The sequence below is a fragment of the Pteropus medius genome, unplaced genomic scaffold, assembly GCF_902729225.1.
Source record: "Pteropus medius unplaced genomic scaffold, Ma_sr-lr_union100, whole genome shotgun sequence".
NCBI lineage: Eukaryota > Metazoa > Chordata > Mammalia > Chiroptera > Pteropodidae > Pteropus > Pteropus medius.
In genome coordinates, this window is record NW_024340697.1 from 1,373,830 (window position 1) to 1,395,678 (window position 21,849).

The 21,849-nt window shown below is 44.2% G+C and overlaps 1 protein-coding gene and 1 long non-coding RNA gene across 3 annotated transcripts; both read left to right on the forward strand.

The window, feature by feature from the left end:
* The first annotated feature begins 6 nt into the window (after positions 1-6).
* GEMIN8 (gem nuclear organelle associated protein 8) lies at positions 7-21,679 on the forward strand. Of its 2 annotated transcripts, XM_039873678.1 has the most exons (5): positions 7-1,435; positions 2,030-2,510; positions 11,722-12,517; positions 15,296-15,386; positions 17,639-21,679. In XM_039873678.1, exons 1-3 carry the CDS (start codon positions 1,424-1,426, stop codon positions 11,976-11,978), a joined length of 750 nt encoding a protein of 249 aa, XP_039729612.1. In that variant the 5' UTR covers positions 7-1,423; the 3' UTR covers positions 11,979-12,517; positions 15,296-15,386; positions 17,639-21,679. The 2 variants fall into 2 exon arrangements, with proteins under 2 accessions (XP_039729612.1, XP_039729621.1); XM_039873687.1 differs by lacking the exons at positions 15,296-15,386; positions 17,639-21,679 and having other exon boundaries at positions 2,030-2,175; positions 2,293-2,510; positions 11,722-12,267.
* LOC120611235 (uncharacterized) lies at positions 2,518-11,569 on the forward strand. Its single transcript, XR_005655111.1, has 2 exons — positions 2,518-2,768; positions 2,898-11,569. It is a non-coding gene; the product is annotated as an uncharacterized LOC120611235 (long non-coding RNA).
* Positions 21,680-21,849: the final 170 nt, after the last annotated feature.

Sequence of the window (21,849 nt, forward strand, 5' to 3'; positions counted from 1 at the left end):
CAGGAAGTGTGAGCTATGTTTAAGATAAATTTACAGAAGGTCATGTCAGCCCTCTTGGAATGCCCTATTTGAAAGCTTATGTTTAAAAAGAATGTGAATGGTTCTCTTTAGGCTAAATCTTCAAACAAGTGGTCGTTTTAATATCTCAATTTTCAACATTAACCATAGCAAAACATCTGATACAGATTATAAAATAGGTCAAATTTATTGCTTAAGGCTTGAAGATCTTTAAATTCTACCCTGCAATTAAGGGAAGTTAGGAAAAATAGGACCCCTTCAGTGTCTGATTTCCAAAGTTTCAAACCCTTAGTAACTGCTCAGCATCACGGTGCGTAATAGGTTTCGTCTCACAGATGCTTAAATTGCCATGCATTTTAGGATATTATTTTCATTTAACTTTTTAGAGTACATTCTGGTGTAGGCTGGCATTTTAGTGGCTCTGAACTCCTCAACAGGAGGGGAAAATATTAAAAGTCTGTTTTTAAAAGGTTGTAAAAGGCGCAGCTGCAGATTGAACTTTCCCTGTAGGTATTTCCTGCCACGTGGGTAAATCACAGGCAGGTAGGCGGGGGCGGGGAGGAGTGAATCTGGGCAGAGCGAGGCTGTCGGGCAAGGGTGTTCTACATGCTGGCTTGGTGGAGCATCTCCATGGACCAGTTTCTCCTCCGGTAAAGACAGAGTGGTTAGACAGGGAGAGCGCGTTGTCACACGCTGGCTGCGGGACGGCTCATTGCAATCCAAGCCAAAATAAGGTCTGTTTGGGAGACTTCAAGTGCAGGGCACAACCCGGGCTGGAGAGATGCTACTGTAGGGAGGTTTCTCCGAGTCCAAGTCCTAAGGCAAGATGCAGTGACAGTTTCCAGTGCGTTGGGGAGAGGTACTGTATTGTGTTCAGGCCTTGGGGACATCCAGGGTTCATTTAAATAGGCAATGGCATGAGTTAAGGATTGGTAAGTAAAATAATAGTCGTCAATTTTAGTTCATGCTCTGTATGTTATTTTTTGTATGGTTCTCTTCGTGGACTTTACTTTCAATAGGGAAACAAGTTCTGTGAAATCTCTAGATGTCAGTGCGTTTTAAAGTCATGACCATTATGCTCGTGGGGGCATCTTGGACGTCTTTCATGCCGATTTAAAAAAAAATAGGGAAACCAATAGTTGAAAACGGGAGTGTCCTTTGGGCCACTCAGTCATACCTAAGGGGAGCCCTCCTTTTCAGACCACAAGGTCATGCTCAGGTGCAGGGTCCCCTGGTGGTAAGTTATGTGAGGACCAGGCACAGTACTGGGAAGAGGTGGCCTCTGAGGAGCTGCTTTGCAAACCAGAAAATAGGCACCAGTATGACACAGCTGTACTGACCAGATGTTTGCACTGTGATGGTTCTTTCCTAGTTTCGGTGCCCATTTGGATTTTCACAGTCGGAGATGGAAGCAAAGGTAAGATTTTTTTCCTTAACTCATAAGAGAAAAAAGTAAATTTTAGTCTTTAAAGCCTCGGTGTTCTCGTTCCGTGATGGAGAAGACCAGAGAAAGACATCAGGAAATGAAAAGTAAAAGCACCAGCGGGCGCATAGCTCCCCATCTTTCGTCCGAGGCACTGGGGAGCGGGCCGGGCCGGCAGGCAGGGCGGGACGGCGGAACATCACACTCACTAGTCTGTGTGGTCCTTGGCGGGCCGTGGGTGACTTGGAACTAGGCGCCTAATTACAGTGGGTAGTTGCGGCCGAGATGATGGACGTTGGGTCCTCAGCTCTCCCTGCATCTTATCTAAAAATGAGCCACGTTTTAACGGCCATAACCTTAAATTAATTGTCCTGTGCGTACCTCATGTACGCGTACTTCAGAGCAAGTATGCGTACACTTGGTGACCATCATGGGCATGGACCTGTCATCTCTTCTTTGACCCAGTAGGACCGTACTGTAGAGTCGGGTTTGAGCAGATAGTAAGTCAGTCCGTGTCGATTAGGTGAGTATACACTTCTGCTGAGGGTGAACTGTAGCGTCTAGCCTCCCCCTCCCCTTATTTTGTAGGCGGCATCGTCGAAAACTACCGAGTCTTGGGCTTCCCATCCGGTATATGCAAGATACTGGCAGCATTACTATCAAGCGATGGCTTGGATGCGAAGCCACCAGAATGCCTATCAGAAGGCGGTGGCGGCCTATTTCAGCTTCCCATGGTACTTCCCTCCTGCAGCTCACTCCCAGAGCGCCTATGCCCAGGAGGGCCGATCGCCTCGGGCCTCCTCTGACCAGGACTCCGCGTCCCCTCACTGCGGTTACTCGCATCCTCCAAGGTCTGGGCAGCACCCGCACGTCGGCAGAGAAGACCAAGAGTCGGCCGAGGAGGACGAGGACGAGGAAGAGGAAGAGGACGAGGAGGAGGAGGAGGACGAGGAGGAGGAGACGGAGAGCGATTCAGATGGCGGGGTGGAATGCGACCTGAGCAACATGGAGATCACGGAGGAGCTCCGCCAGTTCTTTGCCGAGACCGAGAGGCACCGGGAAGAGCGGCGTAAGTGCGGGCCATGTCCAGCGCTTTCTGTCCTTGCTGGCCCCTTAACAGTTCTGTCTCCCCTGATCTGTAAAGCTGTCCTCTGACTCCTGGGTTGGGTACAGATAATATTCCAATCCGGTCCTAAGCCCGGAAAAGCTACGGCGATGTCGCACCTCAGTTGTCTTAGTTTCTGGAGCTGCTTTAACAAATGTAGCATTTTTTCTTTAGTTCTAGAACAAAGCTTTTCCTAATAGTGTCTCTGCCATTTAGTGAATGGTAGGGACTCCACCAGATGGAGAATGTGTGTGCGCATGCGTATGTGTGCAGGCACATGTTCCTTAACCTATAACAGCCCCTCAAGGCATTAAACCCATTTTACAGACCAAGAAGGTGAGCCTTGAGAAGGTTAATTGACTCGTTCCATGGTACACAGCTAGTGATTTGCTGTTAGGATTCAAACCAAGGTCTGCCTGACTCCAATTCCTGTGTTCCTTCCTCAAGCACAAGCTTAGGGATTGGGTTTTGTCCCTAAAATACTGTCGCCAGCCCACTGGTCACAGCTCAGACTTCCCTGCTGCTCCCAAGCTGCCAAATCTTCAATATTAAGGTCCCTTCAGAGTCGAGATCAGTGTGAACCTCAGTAGAATCACAAGGTGCCTCGTGCTTAAGCTTCCCGATTTGACCCTGCGTGGGGGCTCTCTGTCCGTGGGGTTAGAGAATTGTGATAATGATCTTATATCTTCAGTCAGAAAGCAGGAATTTTTTTTAAATTTCTTACTTACTGCAAAGAACTAGAACTGCTTTTGGTGCCTTCGCTACCATTAAAATTACCAGACTGTTTACATTTTTTTTCCTTCAGGATATATTTTATTATTATTTATTATTATTATTATTATTATTATTAATTATAGGTTCTAAAAAGTATTCTTTTTTATTTTTTATTTTTTAAATTATTTTTTATGGTGACGAAATCCAATTGGTTAATGAAATCCAATTAAGTTACAGTTGTACACTTTAATGTAAGGCATATATATGTTTATACTGTGTGTTCACCTCCCATAGTTAGATTTCTTTCTGTCACCACATATTTGGCCCCCTTTACCCCATTTCCCTCTCCCCTCCCCTCTGGTAACCACTAGTCTATTGTCCATGTCCATGAGTCTGTTTGTTTGTCCTGTTCATTTGTTGCTTGTAGGTTTATATCCCACATATAAGTGATATCGTGATTTTCAGCTTTTTCTCTCTGGCTTATTTCCCTTAGCATGATTTTCTCGAGGTCCACTGTTTACATTTTAAGAGTCTCTAACGGAGGTACAAATGCTTTTCTCGCTATTATAACCAGTAGGCAGTCTCAATATTGTTTGTATTGAGTTCTAATTATATGATATTTTACCTATAATTTTCTAGTAAGCAGAAACATAGGAAACTAGGAACGGATGAGTTTCATTTGCATCTTGAATGATCCATATTTTTATAATGATGGGCCAGCATTTATTGATCCCCGCTGCGGGCCGGGAACTGAGCAATGGCTTCTTATAAATTGTCACCCCCTTTAGTGTCTTTTCCCTGACTCTTCACTAAACTACTCATTCAGGTTTTTTTACTTCCCTTCTTTTGATTAAACTTCATTTCTTTGATGTGCATTAGAAAAAGTATATCCAACAAGTATTTTTAAAACAATACTTTGTATTACATATAGAAAATGTTTTCTTAATCTCCAGAAACAAATTTTACCTTTTTTCAAAATACATACAAAATAACCATTAGTCTGGGGTGTAACAGAAGAGTAAGCATTGGACCACGTCCAAAAGTACTTGGAGTACTGTTTGTTACTTTCGAGAAAGAAAATATGATGGATATAGGGCTTACTTCTACTTTCCTTCCTTACCAGAAGATAGGATAATGTGTTTTTCTCCCAAGAGATTGATACTTTTATGATAGAAGTGGTAACTAAGGATGGGAGCAAACCCCAGCCATCATCACTGTTACAGGTTGAGTTGTGTCCTTTAAAAAAGATATTTTGCCATCCTAATCCCCCGGATCTCAGGATGTGGCCTTTTTTGGAGATAAGGTCTTTATAGAGATAAGCAAGGTAAAATGAGGTCATTGGGGTGGGCTTCGATCCTATGTTACCGATGTCTCTGTGTCCCAAAAAGGGGAAATTTGGGACACAGAGACACACACCCAGGGAGAACGCCACGTGAGGATGGGAGTGCTACTGTCACAAGCCAGGAAACCACCAGAAGCTAGGAGAGGCCTGGACGGGTCCTTCCCTAGAGCCTTCGAGGGGCACGGCCCTGCCGACACCTTGGTCTCGGACTTCTGGCCTCCAGACTGGGAGACAATACATTTCTGTTGTTCGGAACCCTCCAGTTTGGGGTACTTGTTACAGCCACCACAGGAAACTAGTTCAGCCTCCCTACGAGAATTATCTTTGCTCCCAAATGCAGTCTGTGAGACTTAAAGTGAACTGGACAGGTCTTACCACCTCTATGAAGAAAATGTGGTATGTACTTGTTTTCCCGTGTTCTAGACAGCAAACCAACAAAAAAGAGACTTTTATGAAAACCTTTGCAACTGTCGTCTTTAACCTTACTCGCCAGTATTTACATTATCGTCAGTAACATCATACAGAGGCAGCTGTGTCGGAGCCGCTCAGATCACAGGGTTCCAGCCCTTCACCAGCAGGAGGTTTTTATCCTCTTGCGAGCCACCTGCCCTAACCGTTCTGCACCTCAGTCTCCTCACCTGTGAAATGGGGGTCCTACTTAATGGGGTGGTAATTATAAAGATTAAATAAGATAATAAGAAAAGTTATAGAACACTTCTCAGTTCAAAGTCAGTGCCCAAGAAATGTTAGTTGTCATAGTTACTTGCTGAGAACTCATCTTCGATTGCGGGTTATTAACCGTCAACTGGTTTTTCTCTGATAACTATTTGTCCTGGTTAGCGTTTGAGATTCTACACGTCTTTGATAAAGATGTTCTGTGACTTTAGAAAGAGTCCTATTTCTGCTCTGGACAGCACTTATCACACTCTTAAATCGGTTCAGAACACGTAAAACATAAAAGAATTTAGGTTTTGGTGTCTGTCAAATTCAGTCATTAGCACAATCTCACCCAGGTAGTCACAGCTTTTATTCTGTTCAAAGGACAGTCTTGCTTGATCTAACTTAACTGTAGCAAAATACTTGGGCTGAAAAGCCGAACCCACTTCCACATTACTAATAACGGCACTGAGCTCATCAGGCTTCCGCTTCTTTGTGCGTTTTAGAATGTGCAGTTGTAGCAAAGTTCAAAACTACTTGTCCCAGCCTCTCCGCCATGCTTTTGTGTCCCACAGTCTGGCCTGAAAGCGTTATGAGGTCCCTGGGGATGTGAGAATTGTCTGGCGAGGGTGAGAACAGGCCGTGGTGCCAGAGCCTTACTCTATTAGAAGACGCCGCCGGGGCCCGACCCTGCACCACCAGTAACAAAATAATGGGGAACAGACGGCTCCCCAGCATTTTTTTTCGCCACTCTTGGTGGTGGGTAGGATAACTACGTATTCCTCTGAGCAGTAGTGAATGCTGGAATTCAGATGTAAGTAATTTGAATACCCAGGGTGCTTTCTGGTCCGTTACCTTTACGGAAATGTCTGTGGAGGTTTAGATGCATACACAGCTGGGAAATGTTTAACAAGGAGGTAAGGGACCTGAGCTGTGTGAATACTTGGTCAAAGCTGTTTTGTTTTGCTCTTTGAACCACTAGAAGGTACTTCTTCAATAAGGGCAGATTCTACTTTGAATATGAACCATGTAGGGAACACAGAGTTTTATAAAATATTACTAGCAACGGAAAACGTAGCTAAAGTTGAAAGATTTAGCTTTTTAGTATTATGCACTTCTGCAGAAACATGTTATACACACAGTTCATCATCATCTGAGTCTTATGGACTATTTTCTTAAGATAAAATCCTTCAGACCAGACAGCATGTTCTTGCTTGTGATTACTACTCTTCCAGATAATCTCCAATTTAACATATTTCAATGATTAAAAAAAAAAATTAAGGAGGGCGAAAAATTCCTTTTGTGCCATGGGAACAGGCATGGCTTCAATTATGTTATATGTCATCACTTCCTAATGAAATATTTCCGTTATTTAAAACTTCCGTAGTGACATTGCTTATGGGAAAGTAGACAGTTGTGAAGTTTAAAAGGTCAGCTGTGTTTTCAATTACTTCTTAGGAAAAATGTTTATCGTTAGGTTAAGAAAAGTATCCGTTTTAAGGCATAAATAACCATCGACTAAGACTGCAAGATTACAGCCCCTAATACAGGGAAAATGAGCGCGAGTCATCATTCTCAAACGAGAAGAAGGCCCTCCGAAACAAACACTGTCACCATTGTCACGGCCTTGGGCCACTCAGGTGTTTACCACCTGTGTTTGGGGGGTAGATGTTGGGTCCAAACGGGCCTAGTTACAAAGAGCAAATCCAGGTGGGGACAGGAGATCGAATCAAATTTAAAACGATACCTAGATGAGCCATCTATGGTGTGGTCCGTGGTTACTTTAGCCAGTGAACTCAGGAATGAGAGAGAAAGAAAGGGCTAAGTCCACCCCCGCGTAGCCCTCGAAGTCCTGTTCTTACCAAAGGCGTTTTTGTACACTCGATGGAAGACGTGCTCAATTGTGTTGTGTCTACAGAGGGTTAGACGCTGTCAGCCTACTGGAACCCCAGCTGGTTCTCCCTCAGGTCACCCTCTGTGGAAAGCCTAGAGGATATAGTGAAAGTTACAGCCCAGTGTTTATTGAGTCATTTTGGTGTAGTCAGGGAGATTCAAGCGTGGAATCCTACTGATCGAGCCCAGTTCCACTCTCTGTGTGTTTTGAATAGTCCAGATGTTCAGACACATATAAAACCAGTCCGTGAAAGGCTGTGGAAACGTGGAAGGAAGGGATGGAAATGCGCTTTTATTCTAAACATGGAAATGGTGACTGCCCACTGACTTCGAGATTACATTTGTCATGGAGTGAGGGATGTGGGGTGACGATGGAAGACCCATCAGCCATGGCCCCAGGTCTGCGCCTGTGTGCCGGGTGTGTTGCTGGCTAGCCAGAAATGAGGCATTTCTGATATAAATCGTCTGCGCTTTCACTTGGTTGTGCTGAGATTGTTAATTCTGTCAACGTAGCAGAGAATATAATCAGAAAGACATGCTAATCCTAGAAAAATCAGGAAGAATCACATTCTTCAACACTCATTCATCTTAGTACTTTGTCTTCCAAAATGTCTCTGCCTTTGTTCTAACTCCGTGGAAGACTGAAAGCAGGTTTTCCCGCTATGTCAAGTTCTCTAAAGTCCAAGTCACTCCCCATGATTTTTTTTCCCCCTTTATGGCCTATAAGTCTATATTGACAGCATCATGTAAATGTATAGACTGAGCCAAAAAATATCGAGGTTGTGTATCCTGAACCCAGGTGGAATCCAGTAGCGTGTCTCCTTAGTAGTATAATACTGGTTTTCTCGTTTTAACCTTATATGCATATTAACCCGTATGTCAGTTTCCTAAGACTGCTATAACAAATTACCATAAACCGCGTGGCTTAGAACAACAGAACGTGATTCTGGGGGCTGGAAGTGCAAAACCAACGTGTTGGCAGGACCATGCTTCCTCCAGAGGCTCTAGGGCTTTGCTGCTTCCAGTGTCGGCTGGCTCCTGGCGTTTGCTGGCTTGCGGCAGCGTAGCTCCAGTCTCTGCCTGCAGGTTTACACGGTTTCTCTCTGTGTCTCTACGTGTCCTTCCCTGTCTCACATGAGGATAGCTGTCATTGGATTTAGGGTTCACCCTAATCCGTTATGCTCTCATCAGATCCTTCCCTTAATGACACCTGCAAAGACCCTATTTCCAAAAAAAAAAAAAGTCACATTCTGAGGTTCCGAGTAGATGTGAACCCAACCCACTCCAACCCTATTTTAGAGCTGGAATCTAAGAAGATATTCTGGTTTGTATTAAAACAAATTCCCATGACCAAATATCCTACCAGAAAAAAGCACTTGGTCACATCGAGTCGCACAGCTGTTTTCAATAAAAATGACCAACCCCTCACGACAAGGCACCTGTTCAGTGATGTCTGAAGCGTGATCCCCTCTGCTTCGCTCAGCTGAATCTCCGTCTAGTTGGATGAGCCCTCACCTTGTTTGACAGGGCGAAAAACTGCCAGTGACTGAGAATTCTTCCCTTCAGTGGGAGGAAGGAAGAGTAAGTAAGTGGATGCCTTCAGTTGAGTACGTTCCACCCTCAGGCTTGCTCGGTCCCCTAGGTCAGTGAACAGCCAGGCTGAAGGTATTTGCTTTTAAGCCGACTGGTTTTCAAATCTGCAGTCTAGCCTTAGAATGTTGTTTTATTTTGTTTTCTCTTCTTTTAATTGTGTGAGTAAGTGCAGGTGAAGTGACTGCAGTGTGAGGGTACAAGATCAGACCCCAACTCATCGGAGCGCTCCCCTCCCTTCGCCCCCAGCCCGTCCGCCCGCCATGGAGGCTCTGAGGACTCTCCTGAAGGGAGCCTCTGCCCAGTACGTCTTGTGGTCGTAGCATCTGTTTCTTTATCCCTGGGTTGTTTTCATTTTTCTTTTAACAGCATCTGGAAGAAACAGTTGTTTACAAAAAGTAATGTATGGCCTTCGAGCTTTCAACAGTCATTTCCAAATGACCCGCTTTGTGTCAGGCACGGTGTCCTCCTGGGGGTGAGGCTGGGGCTGGGGTGCATAAAGGCGACAGAGCTCCACGGTGACTCTTGCGGGCCTGTCCTTGCACTAGGCGGTCTTTCAGTGCAGGGGACAGGCTTCCTGCCCCTTAAATCTGTTTTGGACAACTACCCACCATGTAGGAAACTGGGAAACCACCTAACCTTTTGCCAGGCAGGGAGGGGACAGGGTTGGGCCTTAAATTTTCATGAGGAAGACCGGATGGGGAAAGAGACAGAACTAGAGAAGTGAGCAGAGGGCTGTGTCTTTTATTCTTACACTGTGGGAACTTTGTTAACATCTAAAACCCAGCGATGGTAGCCCATGAGCACACAGCGAGCGCGAACTTGGAAAATGGCATAGGCTTCGTGGATGGCCAGCTGGGGTTGCTTTGTATTAACAGAGTGTGTCATCCACAGGTGTCAACAGTAAGAGAAAATGTCTCCTGGCGTGCAATTATGAGACCAATTTAATATCTGTAAGATAGTTTTCGTCAGAAGGGTAACAGCAAGACGTATAATTATAACCACGTTAAATTATAAGGAAAAGAAAAATAAAGATGCGAGAGTGAAAAGGTTACATTCATATATCCAAATGGTAGACAACAACAGATTCCCGTGTTTATTAAAACTTCTAAACTCAGAGACTCAGATTTAGACAGGAAGTTTAACATCGATTATGTCACTGAATCTGTTGGAAAAGCTGATGATAACCTTAGGACAAATTTGAGAGTGAAAGGACCGTGATCTGGAAACCTCTGCCCTCGACATGCGGACACTCTGAGGCCCCAGCAGCCCCCCCCCTGCACGTGGGACCATGTCCTCCGGGCCAACAGCGAAAGGAGAGCCCCAGAACTGGTGATGTCATGGGTGTGACTGTGTCGTCCCTGGCTAATGAGGAAATGCCAAGCCTTCAGAAGAGTATTCTTTGGAGGGCGCGGCGGGGGGAGGGGACAGTAGAATTTAAACACCCATGAGGACTAAACACCTTACATCCTTGTGTTCCAGACTTGGCAGAAAGACCAAAAATGAGAAACAAATGCTTGTTGACCTCCCATTCATTTGCATATGAGGTCAATATTTTGCTTTAGGTCTGCGTTTCACAGTAAGTCAATTCTATCTTTTCCATGGATAAGGTAACAGTTACATGGCATTATTTTGACAGCCATTTGGCTTATCCGTATATTGCTTCCTTATGTGAAAATGTACTGCAGATGTGCCAAGACAGAAATGGCCAGACACATTTTTAATAATGTTTCCAAGTTTATAAAAGTCTCTCCTCCAGCTCCAAGGTGTTAACTTATGAAGAACAGGATTTATGAGCGTGACTATGCATAGCCACATAAATATCTTTCTGTTCACACTTGATTTGCTCACTTTTGTGGTCCCCTCCATACTAAGCTTGCTTTCTACTACTATTTTTTTTTTTTTAAGAAGGAAACAAAGATTTATATCCTCGTTTTATCCCCTACAACTATCTTCACTCGTTAGTAACATCTCTCTTGGTAGCAATAGTAGCTACAGATGTGTGCATTTTACTATCGGTTTCTCTTGTTCTTAACAGTGGGTTATAAAAATCTAGGTAGGCTAAATTTTACGTTCTTCAGCATTGTCAATATTTCGTTTCTTATTTACATAAGAACAAAAATTATTTCGGTACTTTTATAATAAAAACAATAGGAGAGAATAAATTGAATAAATATTTCTTGCTTTACAAGAACCCGTTTAAATGAGCAGGACTGAAAGCATGTAACGATAGCACCCGGAACCGAGCCTAAGGTGACCTGCGGAGTGACGGGAAAGTCACATTCCGACACACGGTTCAGCTTTGTTAATGGAGCGGGAAGATCAGACGTCAGAGGTTTCGCGTCCGTTTGCAGCCTTGCCCTTGCTCAGCCCTTTAACCTTCGGCAAGGGTTGACTCGCTCGGTGTGGGTTGTGTTTTGGATGTGTGGAAGGGTCACTCACTCACTCACTGTCGCGGCCATTCCCCGGTCACCAGTGCTTGCTCTTTTCCAGATTATCTCAAATCAGCAGCTCTTCCCAAAGGGCTGAGTTCGTCCCCCAGCACCTTGTTTGTGCTGGGAGGTCCTGCCTCCTGCAACACCAGCCTTTCCAGCAGGCGTTGTGTTTTCCTGCGGGCCCGGTGCTGTGTTTAAAACCGAGTGAGCACCATGGGCCATTCCTCGCTGGGCAGAAGAAGGGAGGAAGTCAGCTGGTGTCATTTTCTCCCGAATCTTCAGGGCTCCTTCCAGAGGTTGGATGGTTGGGGGTGACATGTTTCCTCGTGGCTTTTTGCCATTTGTATCGGTGTATAACCTAAATAAGTGAGCGATGAGCTTCATAACTAAGCGGATAAGAACATGCGGGCCAGGCCTTAGAATCTAGTGAGCAGCTCAGCTGCCATGGCCGGGCCCAGGGAAAGCTGTGGGACGTGGGGGCCGCCCGTGGCACATCGGGCAGCATGTATGGCACCCCGGTTCACCGTTGTTGGCTCGTTCTCAGGGCGGCAGCAGCAGCTGGACGAGGCGCGCCTGGAGGACTACGTGAACGCCGACCACGACCTGTACTACAGCACCCGCCGCTCCGTGGAGCCCCCCTCTGAGCGGCCCGGCGAGCGGCGCCAGGCCGAGATGAAGCGCTTGTACGGGGACAGCGCCGCCAAGATCCAGGCCATGGAGGCCGCCGTGCAGCTGAGCTTTGACAAGTACTGTGACCGAAAGCGGCCCAAATACTGGCCGGTCATTCCGCTGAAGTTCTGAGCCCCGGGTCCCCAGCCATCACTCCCTCCCTTTGGGATTCGCTCTCTTCCATTTCCTCCTGTGCGTTTTCTCGGGGAAAGGGGACTCTTTACGCTGAGAAATCAGCCATGGTCACCAAAGTCCGAGGGGCCCATCACTGGGGGTGGATGTCATAGGTCAGCCACTTTGAAGCGGCAAGCGCGTGCAGTCACCAACATGAGAGATTTAACATAAAATGATCATCTCATGTATGACACTGCTTTTTACATTAACCGCGGCATTCAGGTCATTAAAGTTCTCACGGATCCCATTTAGTCGTTTGTCTTTTCCTCTATGTGTAACCCCACTGAATGAGGCAGACGCCATAAATGAGTCGGATGCGCTCTCCCACTCCAACTCCCTCAGCCCGCTCCGAGAATGACCCAGGCACATGGCGAGGCGAATGCCACTTCTCTCCCACGTGCTGTAGAGGGTCAGAGGTCATATTTTTCAGCTTTGCAGGCCACACTGTGTCACGACTCCTCAGTTCCACCCTTGCATCGTGAAAGCAGCTGGAGACGGTAAGTAAACAGATGGGCGTGACCGTGTTCCAATAAGACTTTATAAAACCAGGTCCTGGGCCAGATGCGGCCTATGGGCCTTGTTGACCCCCGCTCTAACGGAATGAAAATACCTGTCTGACCTTCGCGTTATCTCGGTAACCCTACAGGCCTTGAACGTCAGGCAGATCTGAGAGCAAAGAACAGTAATTCCCAAACCTGCTCACCTCTGCAGTCTCCTCTTGTAGAAAGGGTACAATCGAACTCATACTTTGTATAGCGAATAGCGTTTTGATAAGAGAATACGTTGCTGAGAATGAAAATCTAAGAATTGATGGAATCGTCCATTTAAAAAAGCCAGCTGCCTTTTAAATAAGTTATTACAGTGCGTTGCCAGGGTGAGCCTTGTTGCCCTGAGAAGATTAGCACATCCATCAGAGGTTGGTGAAAAGATTTAATATTGACATGTTTCTCCCTAAGAACACTGAGCTCCACATTGCAGCTCCTGCCCTGTGATAAATGCATTCCTTTCGTGAGCCCCGGGTGCTTATTTTTCCCAGCTCTCGTTTTATTACTGGAGTTGCAATTTGTGCTTGGGTATTGCAGACAAAAATCAGAATTGACTTCCCCTGAGGTGACACGTGACTAAACTTTCAAATCTTTAGTAGTGCTCTTTTTTAATTTTAAACTCATATGCCTAAATAGAGAATAGATGCGACTCAGGCACAAATACAAACGAAAGCCTCTAATTGCATCAGCTTCTTAGAGTGAAGTGTTTCTCTTTACAAAAAGCTCTCTTACCTTTCCCCAAAGAAACCACCATGCCGGTCCCGCTCCTGCTGGCTCTGTGACTGCAGACCGTGGGAGTTAACTTTCACCTCTCAGTTGCTTCTGTGTTCCCTGCTCTTGACGTGGGTATTAGTGATTCCCCCGCATGAAGTCCTTGCGAGGGCCACACTGAGTCAGTGCCTATAAAACACAGTGCCGGCCACACGAGAAATATTCAATACGTGCTGATGTTTATTCCCTGTCTTTAAAAATTGCCACAGAGCCAGTGAAAATCCTAGGTACGAAACTTCTTCCAAATATGGAGAAATCTTTCCCTGTCAGCTCTTTAGATGATGCTCTGGCTTCTCACATCTCATTCCCCTGTCCTTCCTCCCAGATGGCTCATGGATAATTTGTGATATGAGGGACCTATGATTTGTTCATTTATTCAGCAAATTTTTGACTCCTTTCCATTCCACTTAGCTAAATCATAGTTTCTGCCCCCAGGGACCTGGCATTCTAGGAGGAGAGGCAGGCAGGTGTGCAGTGATGGTAATTGCAATACATGCACCGCCAGAGGCTCGCACAGGAGCTACGGGAGCTTGAGAGAGAGAGATGAGGGTGGGGCTTCTCGGCCTCAGCACTATTGACATTTGGGACCAGATCGTGTAGTTCTTAAAAAATACATACCATGGATGCATACATAAAATCGAGAAACTTGCATGCAAATGACACACACACACCAGCTTCAGAATAATGATTAGTTCTGAGCAGGGAGAGATGCGAGTGCCACTCATAAGGGGTTTTTCTGTCTCTGATGTTTAATTTCTTTATAACAGAAAGGCTATGGTAGGAACCCAGCTTTGATAGAGACCCCCACATTCATCAATCTTCATTCTGATGTAAAATAGTATATTTTTCACTTCATTTCTAGGGTTAACTGTTAACATGAAACATTAATTTATCAAACATTTATATAGGGACTACTATGGGCCATATACTGCTCTAGTAGTTTTACAAATATTAATTTCTTTAGCAATCAACCCATGACAGACCTATGAAGTAACTATTATGGGGACACAACCTGTTTTCCAAAACACTTAGGTCAGGTGCGTTTCGGAATTCAGATGTTGTACTTTTAATTCCGTGCAGGGCAGGTTTTGTCATCAAATCCTTAGAGTCAAGTCAGGTTTGGCTGCCAAACAAATTATTTTAAACAAAATAAAAACAACAACCCCCAGTTTTCAGAGCTTTGGGGATTTCAGAAAAGGGGCGTAGAAATTTTAATCCAATTTTGTAGAAGAGAAAACCAAAGCACAGAGAAATTAACCAACTATTGTTCTCTTTCCGTGATGAGAGGGAGTGTCAAACCCAGATATTCTGACTCCTAAACGCCCCACTTTTTAGCTGCTTCGTCCTGCCAAATTCAGCCTCTACAGCCATACTGACAATATACGTAAAGCACGATGTATGCAAAGCACAGCGAAGAATCAAGCCTGTCACAGCCCGCAGGATTCCAGTGTGCTCCATGCCGGAGCTTGGGGTTAGGTTTTAGTCCTAGCTCAGTTCAGTAGTGTGTGACTCTGGATAATGCATTCGCACTCTTCATCTGAATTTTAGAACTGAGGCTGTAGCAGCAAGGAGAGGGGACACACTTAGGATGTTGAGGAAATAGACATTTTGTGGCTTGGCGATTTGGGACAGGTGAGGAAAAATCTAGGATGGCTCAGGATTCTGTCTTGGATGGTGGTTCTGGTCACTGAGGTAAAGAAAACAATGAGAAACCTGTTGGGGAAGAAGGATAATTAATTGTATTTGGGACACAGTGAGTTTGCAGAGCTCATAGGACGTCTAGTGGCATCCTGTAAGTTGCTGGAGATTTGGGTTTGCAACTTTGTGGAGAGGGTCTGCATCCAAAATACAGACTTTAATGTTTGTAGCCTTAGGAATATGGGAAAAGGGACCATTTATAGACTAGGGAAAATGGACCCGTGACAGTGGGCCCTGAAGAACAATGACTTCAAAACACAGGTGAAGAGGAGTCTGAGGGGAACCAAGAAGAAAATGACAAAGACAAAGAGGAGGAGATCCAGGAGCCAGAGATGTCTCAAAAGGGAAAATGGTAAGTGAGACAACCAGACAGTATAGCTTCTACTATGCCTTCTATTTCTGCATTAGGAAGTTGACTTCACCAGCAGTGAAATATTTTTGCAAATATGTATATATTGATATAGATAGATACTGAGATCCATATATCGCAAATATATTGCAAATATTTGTAAATAACTTTATATATATATAAAATATGTATATAATATATGTAAACATTTAACATTAGATAAATATATATAATATATATATGTATGTAACAGAATCTAATTAAGTACCAATTTACAGGAAGTTCAGGGAGCAGACTAACATGTTAAAACACTGAAGATAGAATCAGCCAAATCTAGAATGAGAGAAATTTCATAGGACAGAAAACGCAGTTTTTTCAACAAATGGACTTTTAAAAAGTGTGTGGGAGAAGAGGTGATGGCAGAGAGGAGGGACTTTTCTGAGCTGTAATGTGTAGACTTTGTATGGGTCTGAATGTGAACAAGTAATTATTAAAATTGGGGGGAATTTGAATATGGACTGAGTATTAGAGGATATTGAAGAATTACTAGATTTGTTAAGTATAATAGCTGTTTTGTGTTGTGTTTTTTAAAAAGTTCTTATCTGTTAAAGACACTGAACTCTTAGAGTTGAACTCATATGCTGTCTTGGATGTCCAGCAGGGGTCCTCAACCCCCAGGCCGCACGGACTGGTACCTGTCCGTGGCCTGTTAGGAACCAGGCCACACAGCAGAAGGTGAGCGTCAGGCTAGCCAGCGAAGTTTCATCTGTATTTGCAGCCGCTCCCCAGCGCTGGCATCACCGCCTCAGCTCCACCTCAGATCATCAGGCATTAGATTCTCATAAGAGCACCGGTCCCTGTGCCAAAAAGGTTGAGGAACGCTACTTTAAAGTCTTCCGGTGGCAGAGCATGAGAAGGGTGACAGTTGAAACAAGATCAGCAAAATATTGAGAATTGTCGAAGCTGGGAGAAGGATACATAGAGTTTCGATATGCTTTTTTCTCTAGCTTTAAGTTTGAAAATTCCATAGCAAAGTTTTAGAAAATGAAATGGAATTCGAAGGTAAGAGTTTAATAGTATTGTCACCGAAAGGTCTGGTTAACAGTATTGTTATAGGTCTGGTAAATTAAAAACAGAAAAGTAGACTTTAGCCTGACAATCTAGAAACCATTGTAATCTCAAGGATCTTAGAGCAACCTCAGTGGATAGGTGGGGAATGAAACCAAATACTACATCAAAATCTAAGATACTGAGGGGGACAAAAAAGGATGGAGCGTGTCTAAGGGACACAGGAGCCAATCTGAAAGAGCTCCCAGTGACCAAACTGGAACAATTTCAGCGACAAAATATATAACGTAGTATTGGGTTATAACCCAAAGTATAAAAGAAATATAAGTCCATACTGATAAGTGAATAATAAATGGAAAGAAGAGACAAATCTTCCTTATAGATGAGTTGTAAATAACACCTGTAGATCTTGCCTCCTTTAGGAGGCGGAACCTATCCTCCCTCCTCACTGCGTAGGGGCTAAAATAGTAACTCACTTCTAAAGAACAGAGTTTAGAAAGGGGAAAAGAACTTTCATTGGAAAAACCTGGCAGACACCACATGATCTCGGGGTTAACATCACCAGTGATAAATTCTGTGGGTACCATGTGCTACCTAATGTAATCTGATGTGATGAGAAGAGCGCTTCACCTCTGGTCATCTCAAACCTATAGCCCCAGTCTAATTATGAGAAAAACATCAGATAAACCTAAGTTGAGGGACCGTGTACAAAATACCTGACCAGTACTCTTTAAAACCCTCAAGGTCGTGAAAAGCAAGGAAAGCTAGAAACTCACAAAAGGCACTAAGGAGACGTGATGACTAATTGCAGTGTGGGATCCTGGATTGAATCCTGAAACAGAAAAAGGGCATTAGTGGGAAAACTGTGAGATCCAGATAGTCTATAGTTTTATTTAATAGAAATGTGCCAATATTAACTTCTTAGTTTTGACAAATGTACCATAGTTATGTGAAACGTTAACAATATGGGAAACTGGACAAAGGTGTATAAGAACTCTGTACGACCTTTACTTTTCTATAAATCTAAAATAATTCTAAAATAAGAGGCGTTTTAAAATAAAACGGAAATTCAGTATTGATTTTTGCTCATTGTATTTATATGTAACTCTAATGCCACCTTTCTAAGGAGGAAGATATATTTTAATTTTGCTAAAGAAAATTTACAAAGCCTTTTTTCTTCTTTTGAGTGCTGTGGAATCTGACACCTCGGATACCAGGATGAGAAGACCAAAGGTGAGTGGGTAAGGCTCTGACGTTCGTTGGGAACCCAGTGTGTCACGTGCTGGACAGTTTCCACATATTACCTGCCTTGTTTCTCCGAACACCCCGATGAAGCCTGATCTCCAATTTTCTGATCAGCAAATGGGTTCAAAGTAAGAAGAAATAACAAGCCTAGTGTCTGGGGCTTGGGTGCAAATGGGGAGCGACTGCTGATGGATGCAGGCTTTCCTTTTGAGGTGATGAAAATATTTCAAAACTAGATAGAAGTGGGGGTTATACAACACTGTGAATGTACTAAATGTCACTGATTTGTTCGCTTTTAAACGGTTACTTTTGTATTACATGAATTTCAACTCCATTAAAGAAAATGTAATAAGTAAAAAATATAATAAAATAAGATTTGAGAAGCTATGGTTTAGGCACAGGAGAAAAACCTGGAGAGGTGGGCAGAAATCATGTGATATGTAATATTTCTCAATTTTTATTTTTTGGCCAAAGAACAGTTGTTCCACAATAGATACTAGCACATGACAGAACACTAATACTCTCCATAGGACCCAGTTTGAGAAACACTTTTTCATTGAATGAAGGAAGTATCATTTTTAAAAAGTAACAACGTAGCGTGGCTTTGGAAATTGACAGAATGAAAGGATCAGAGACCCATTTGAGAAGAAGCCGTGTATGGGCTCGGTCTGTTCCTAAGAATGGATAGATTTGGCAACATGCGGATGGCACAGACACACACACCAGGTAGGGCGGCCGGCAAAAGGCAGAAAATATGGTTGTGTATTGGAAACAGAACGTAGACCCATCTGCCAGACTCCCAGGGTCCCCAGACCTGGCTGCACGTTAGAATCACTTGGATCCTGCTCCAGCCAATTAAATCAGAGTCGCCGGCAGCAGGGGCCTCGGCACCGTGAGTTGAAAACTCCAGGTAATCCTAACGTGCAGCCAGGGCTGAGCTGTTCTCAAATACGGTGTAGGGAAGTGGTGTTATCCACTACATCTCAAACTTTAGCATGTGTAACGATCACCTGGGGCGTTTGCTAAAGCACAGATTCCTGATTCAGGAGTTTGGAGCGAGGCCCATGAACTTGCATTTCTATTAAGCTCTCAGGTGCTGCTGATGCTGCCGGCTCACGGACTTTTAAGTTGAGTAGCACTGATGCAAGCAACGTGATAACAACAGTGAAGGGACAGTAAAGGACAGTTTGCAAATGGTTTCCTTGTTTAAAATATAATCCACGAAAGTGGATTCAAGCGTGTGAATGGGAGACAACTTGGTGGTGTTAGGGCAGCCGTGCCACGACTTGCAAATATCCCACAGCTCTTCATCCTCCATAGCGGGTACACCGTGATGGGGAGAAGGTCGTGAAGCCCTGGGCTAGAATAATGGGTTTGTGAAGGGGGGTGACGACCCAGCCGTGTGGGAAAGGGCCGGTTTATAAATAGTCCTCCCTGCTGGACTATGAACTCTAAGCAACTGCAAGGTCTTTACAAAGGCCTGGACTGAACAAAGCCATTTTTCAGGAAGACGTTTGCAGTATCTATTTGAAGGCGATTACAGTGATGAGAATTAATGGGGCTTGACTAGAGAAGTGGCAGTGGAACTGGAGAGAAAAGACAGATGTGAGAGATGGGGTAGAAATAGCAACTCCATCCTTCCAGGTGCTCAAGCAACTCTTCTCTTTCGGTCCTCTGACCGATCCATTAGAGATCCGGTTGGCGCTAACTACTTCCCACACTCCCACTGCTGCCTCCGTTTCCAGAGCACACCATCTCTCACCTGGATTCATTCACTGGCCTCCTAACTGCCTTGGCCTCCTACAATCTATTCTCAAAACAGCTCGTACACAGATGCTTTTGAACCATAAGCCGGATCCCATCACTCCTCTGCTCCCCTCTCCTTTACACTAACGGCTGAAGTCCTGACAGTTGCCTTAAGGCATGGCAAGATCTGGTCCCCTGTAATCTTTCTGACATCGGTTCAGTATAGTTGCCCACTCTCTCATTTCGCTCCAGCCCCACTGATCTAACTCTTTCTAGGACCTCGCTACTCAAAGTGCAGTCCGTAGACCAGCAGCATCTGCATCAACTGGGAGGGAGCTCATTAGAAATACAGTGTCTCGAATTCCACCCCAGATCTGCTGAGTCGGAATCTGCATCTTAACAAGACCCCCAGGGGATTCCTCTACATCAATAGAATGGAGGCAGTGATCCAGAGCAGCCTGGCACACTGCACCCAGGATTTTGCATTTTTCTATTTAAAATTGCAATCCTCTCCAGCAGGAGGGCACTCCTTAACCTCTCTGTTGGCTTCATTTTCCCCATAGCACTTATCACAACCTGAAAATGGTGGCCTCTAGGGAGTAGAATCAGCTGTGGAATGATAGAGTTGAGACCACGACTTTTTTTTAATCTAAATCTTGCATCATTATTTATTTGACTTTTAAAGTATATGCACGTATACCTTCTATTTATTTGTTGAGATGAAAAACTACCAGAGACTAGTTCCACTCGTAAGGAGCTTGGGAGGCGCCCCTCCATCCTAACAAGTAAAAAGCTAAACGGAATGAAAAATCAACAACTCTTCTAGGATCTTTAAGAAGGGAGGATGCAGAGTAAACTGCTGCCCCCAAGACTGGAGAGCAGGGAACATAAGGAGTCACAGCTTACCACAGCGGAGGCTCATGAGCCGAAACCACCGTGGGAACCAGTGCTGAGACAGGAAACGTGAACTGTAATTGACAAACTGCTGGAGGCCCAGCGTAGACAACTCTGAGAGTTAAAAACACAGGGGGTCCCAGTCATAGGAGGGGCCTCAACAATATTGTGAGATTTATCTCCAAGAGCTTGACCAGATTCCCACGGTAAATATTGGAGAAAAATCTCCTCCAGTTTCCAGCAGGGAGAGGGGAAATGGGACCATTTTGAAATATGCCAGAGCACTGTGTTTTTCTTAATGAGGCCTAGCCCCAGGGGAAACTAGTTAACCAGAGCCTAACCTGCTGGGGGATTATCAGAGCCTAGCCGACATGGGGATAGGAAACACCCAACTCCAACCATCCTGTATCACCTAAAGGGGGAGCGAAAAAATGAAAAGCACTTGTGAAGTTTGGAGTCCAGAGACACAAGCTCACTAAAAGATGGAGACCTAATTATAGGACTATAGAAGGCTTCCCTTTCCCGCACCTGACCACCACATTGCTAAAGGCCTATTTATAGCAGTTCCTTTTACCTGGTACATTGTGTCTGGCTAGCAAGAAAAAAATTACAAGGCATACGAATAGCAAAAATCACAGTTTGAAGAAACAACCATCGGAACCAGACGTAGCAGGGAAGTTGAAATTATCAGAGCCAGAATTTAAAACAACTGTGATTAACATGCTTAAGGCTCCAATGGATAAAGTAGACAACATGAAAGAACAGATGAGCAATGTAAACGGAGATGGAAATCCTAAGAGCCACAAAGAAATGCTAGAGATCAAAAACACTAACAGAAATGAAGACTGCCTTTGACGAGCTTATTAGCAGACTGAACCCAGCTGAGGAAAATCATCTCTGAGCTGGAGGATATATCAGTAGAATCCTTAAACACCAAAATGCAGAGAACAAAGACTAGAAAAAAGTAGAACATAATATCCAAAGACTGGGACAACTACAAAAGGTGTAACAGAGGAGAAGAGAGGAAGGAACAGAAGAAATATTTAAAACAATGACCGAGATTTTCCCCCAAATTAATGTCAGATACCAAGCAGATCCAGGAAACTCGGAGGAACCAAGCACGATAAATGCCAAAAACAAACAAACAAAACCCCCTACACCTTGGCATATCATTTCAAATTATAGAAAATCAATGATAAAGAAAAAATCCTGAAGGAAGCCAGAGGAGAAAACATCTATAGAGGAACAAAGGTGAGAATTACATCCGAATTCTCAGAACCACGCAAGTGAGAGCGGAGTGAATATTTAAAGTGCTGAGAAGAAAAAAAACAAAAAACAAAAAACACCAACTTAGAATGCTGTACCTGGTGAAATTATCTTTCAAATGTCAAGGAAAAATAAAGACTTTCTCAAGCAAACCAAAATTGAGGGACTTTGTTGCCAGTAGACCTGCCTTGCACGAAATGTTAACAGAAGTTCTTTAGAGAGAAGGAAAATAATACAGGTCGGAAAC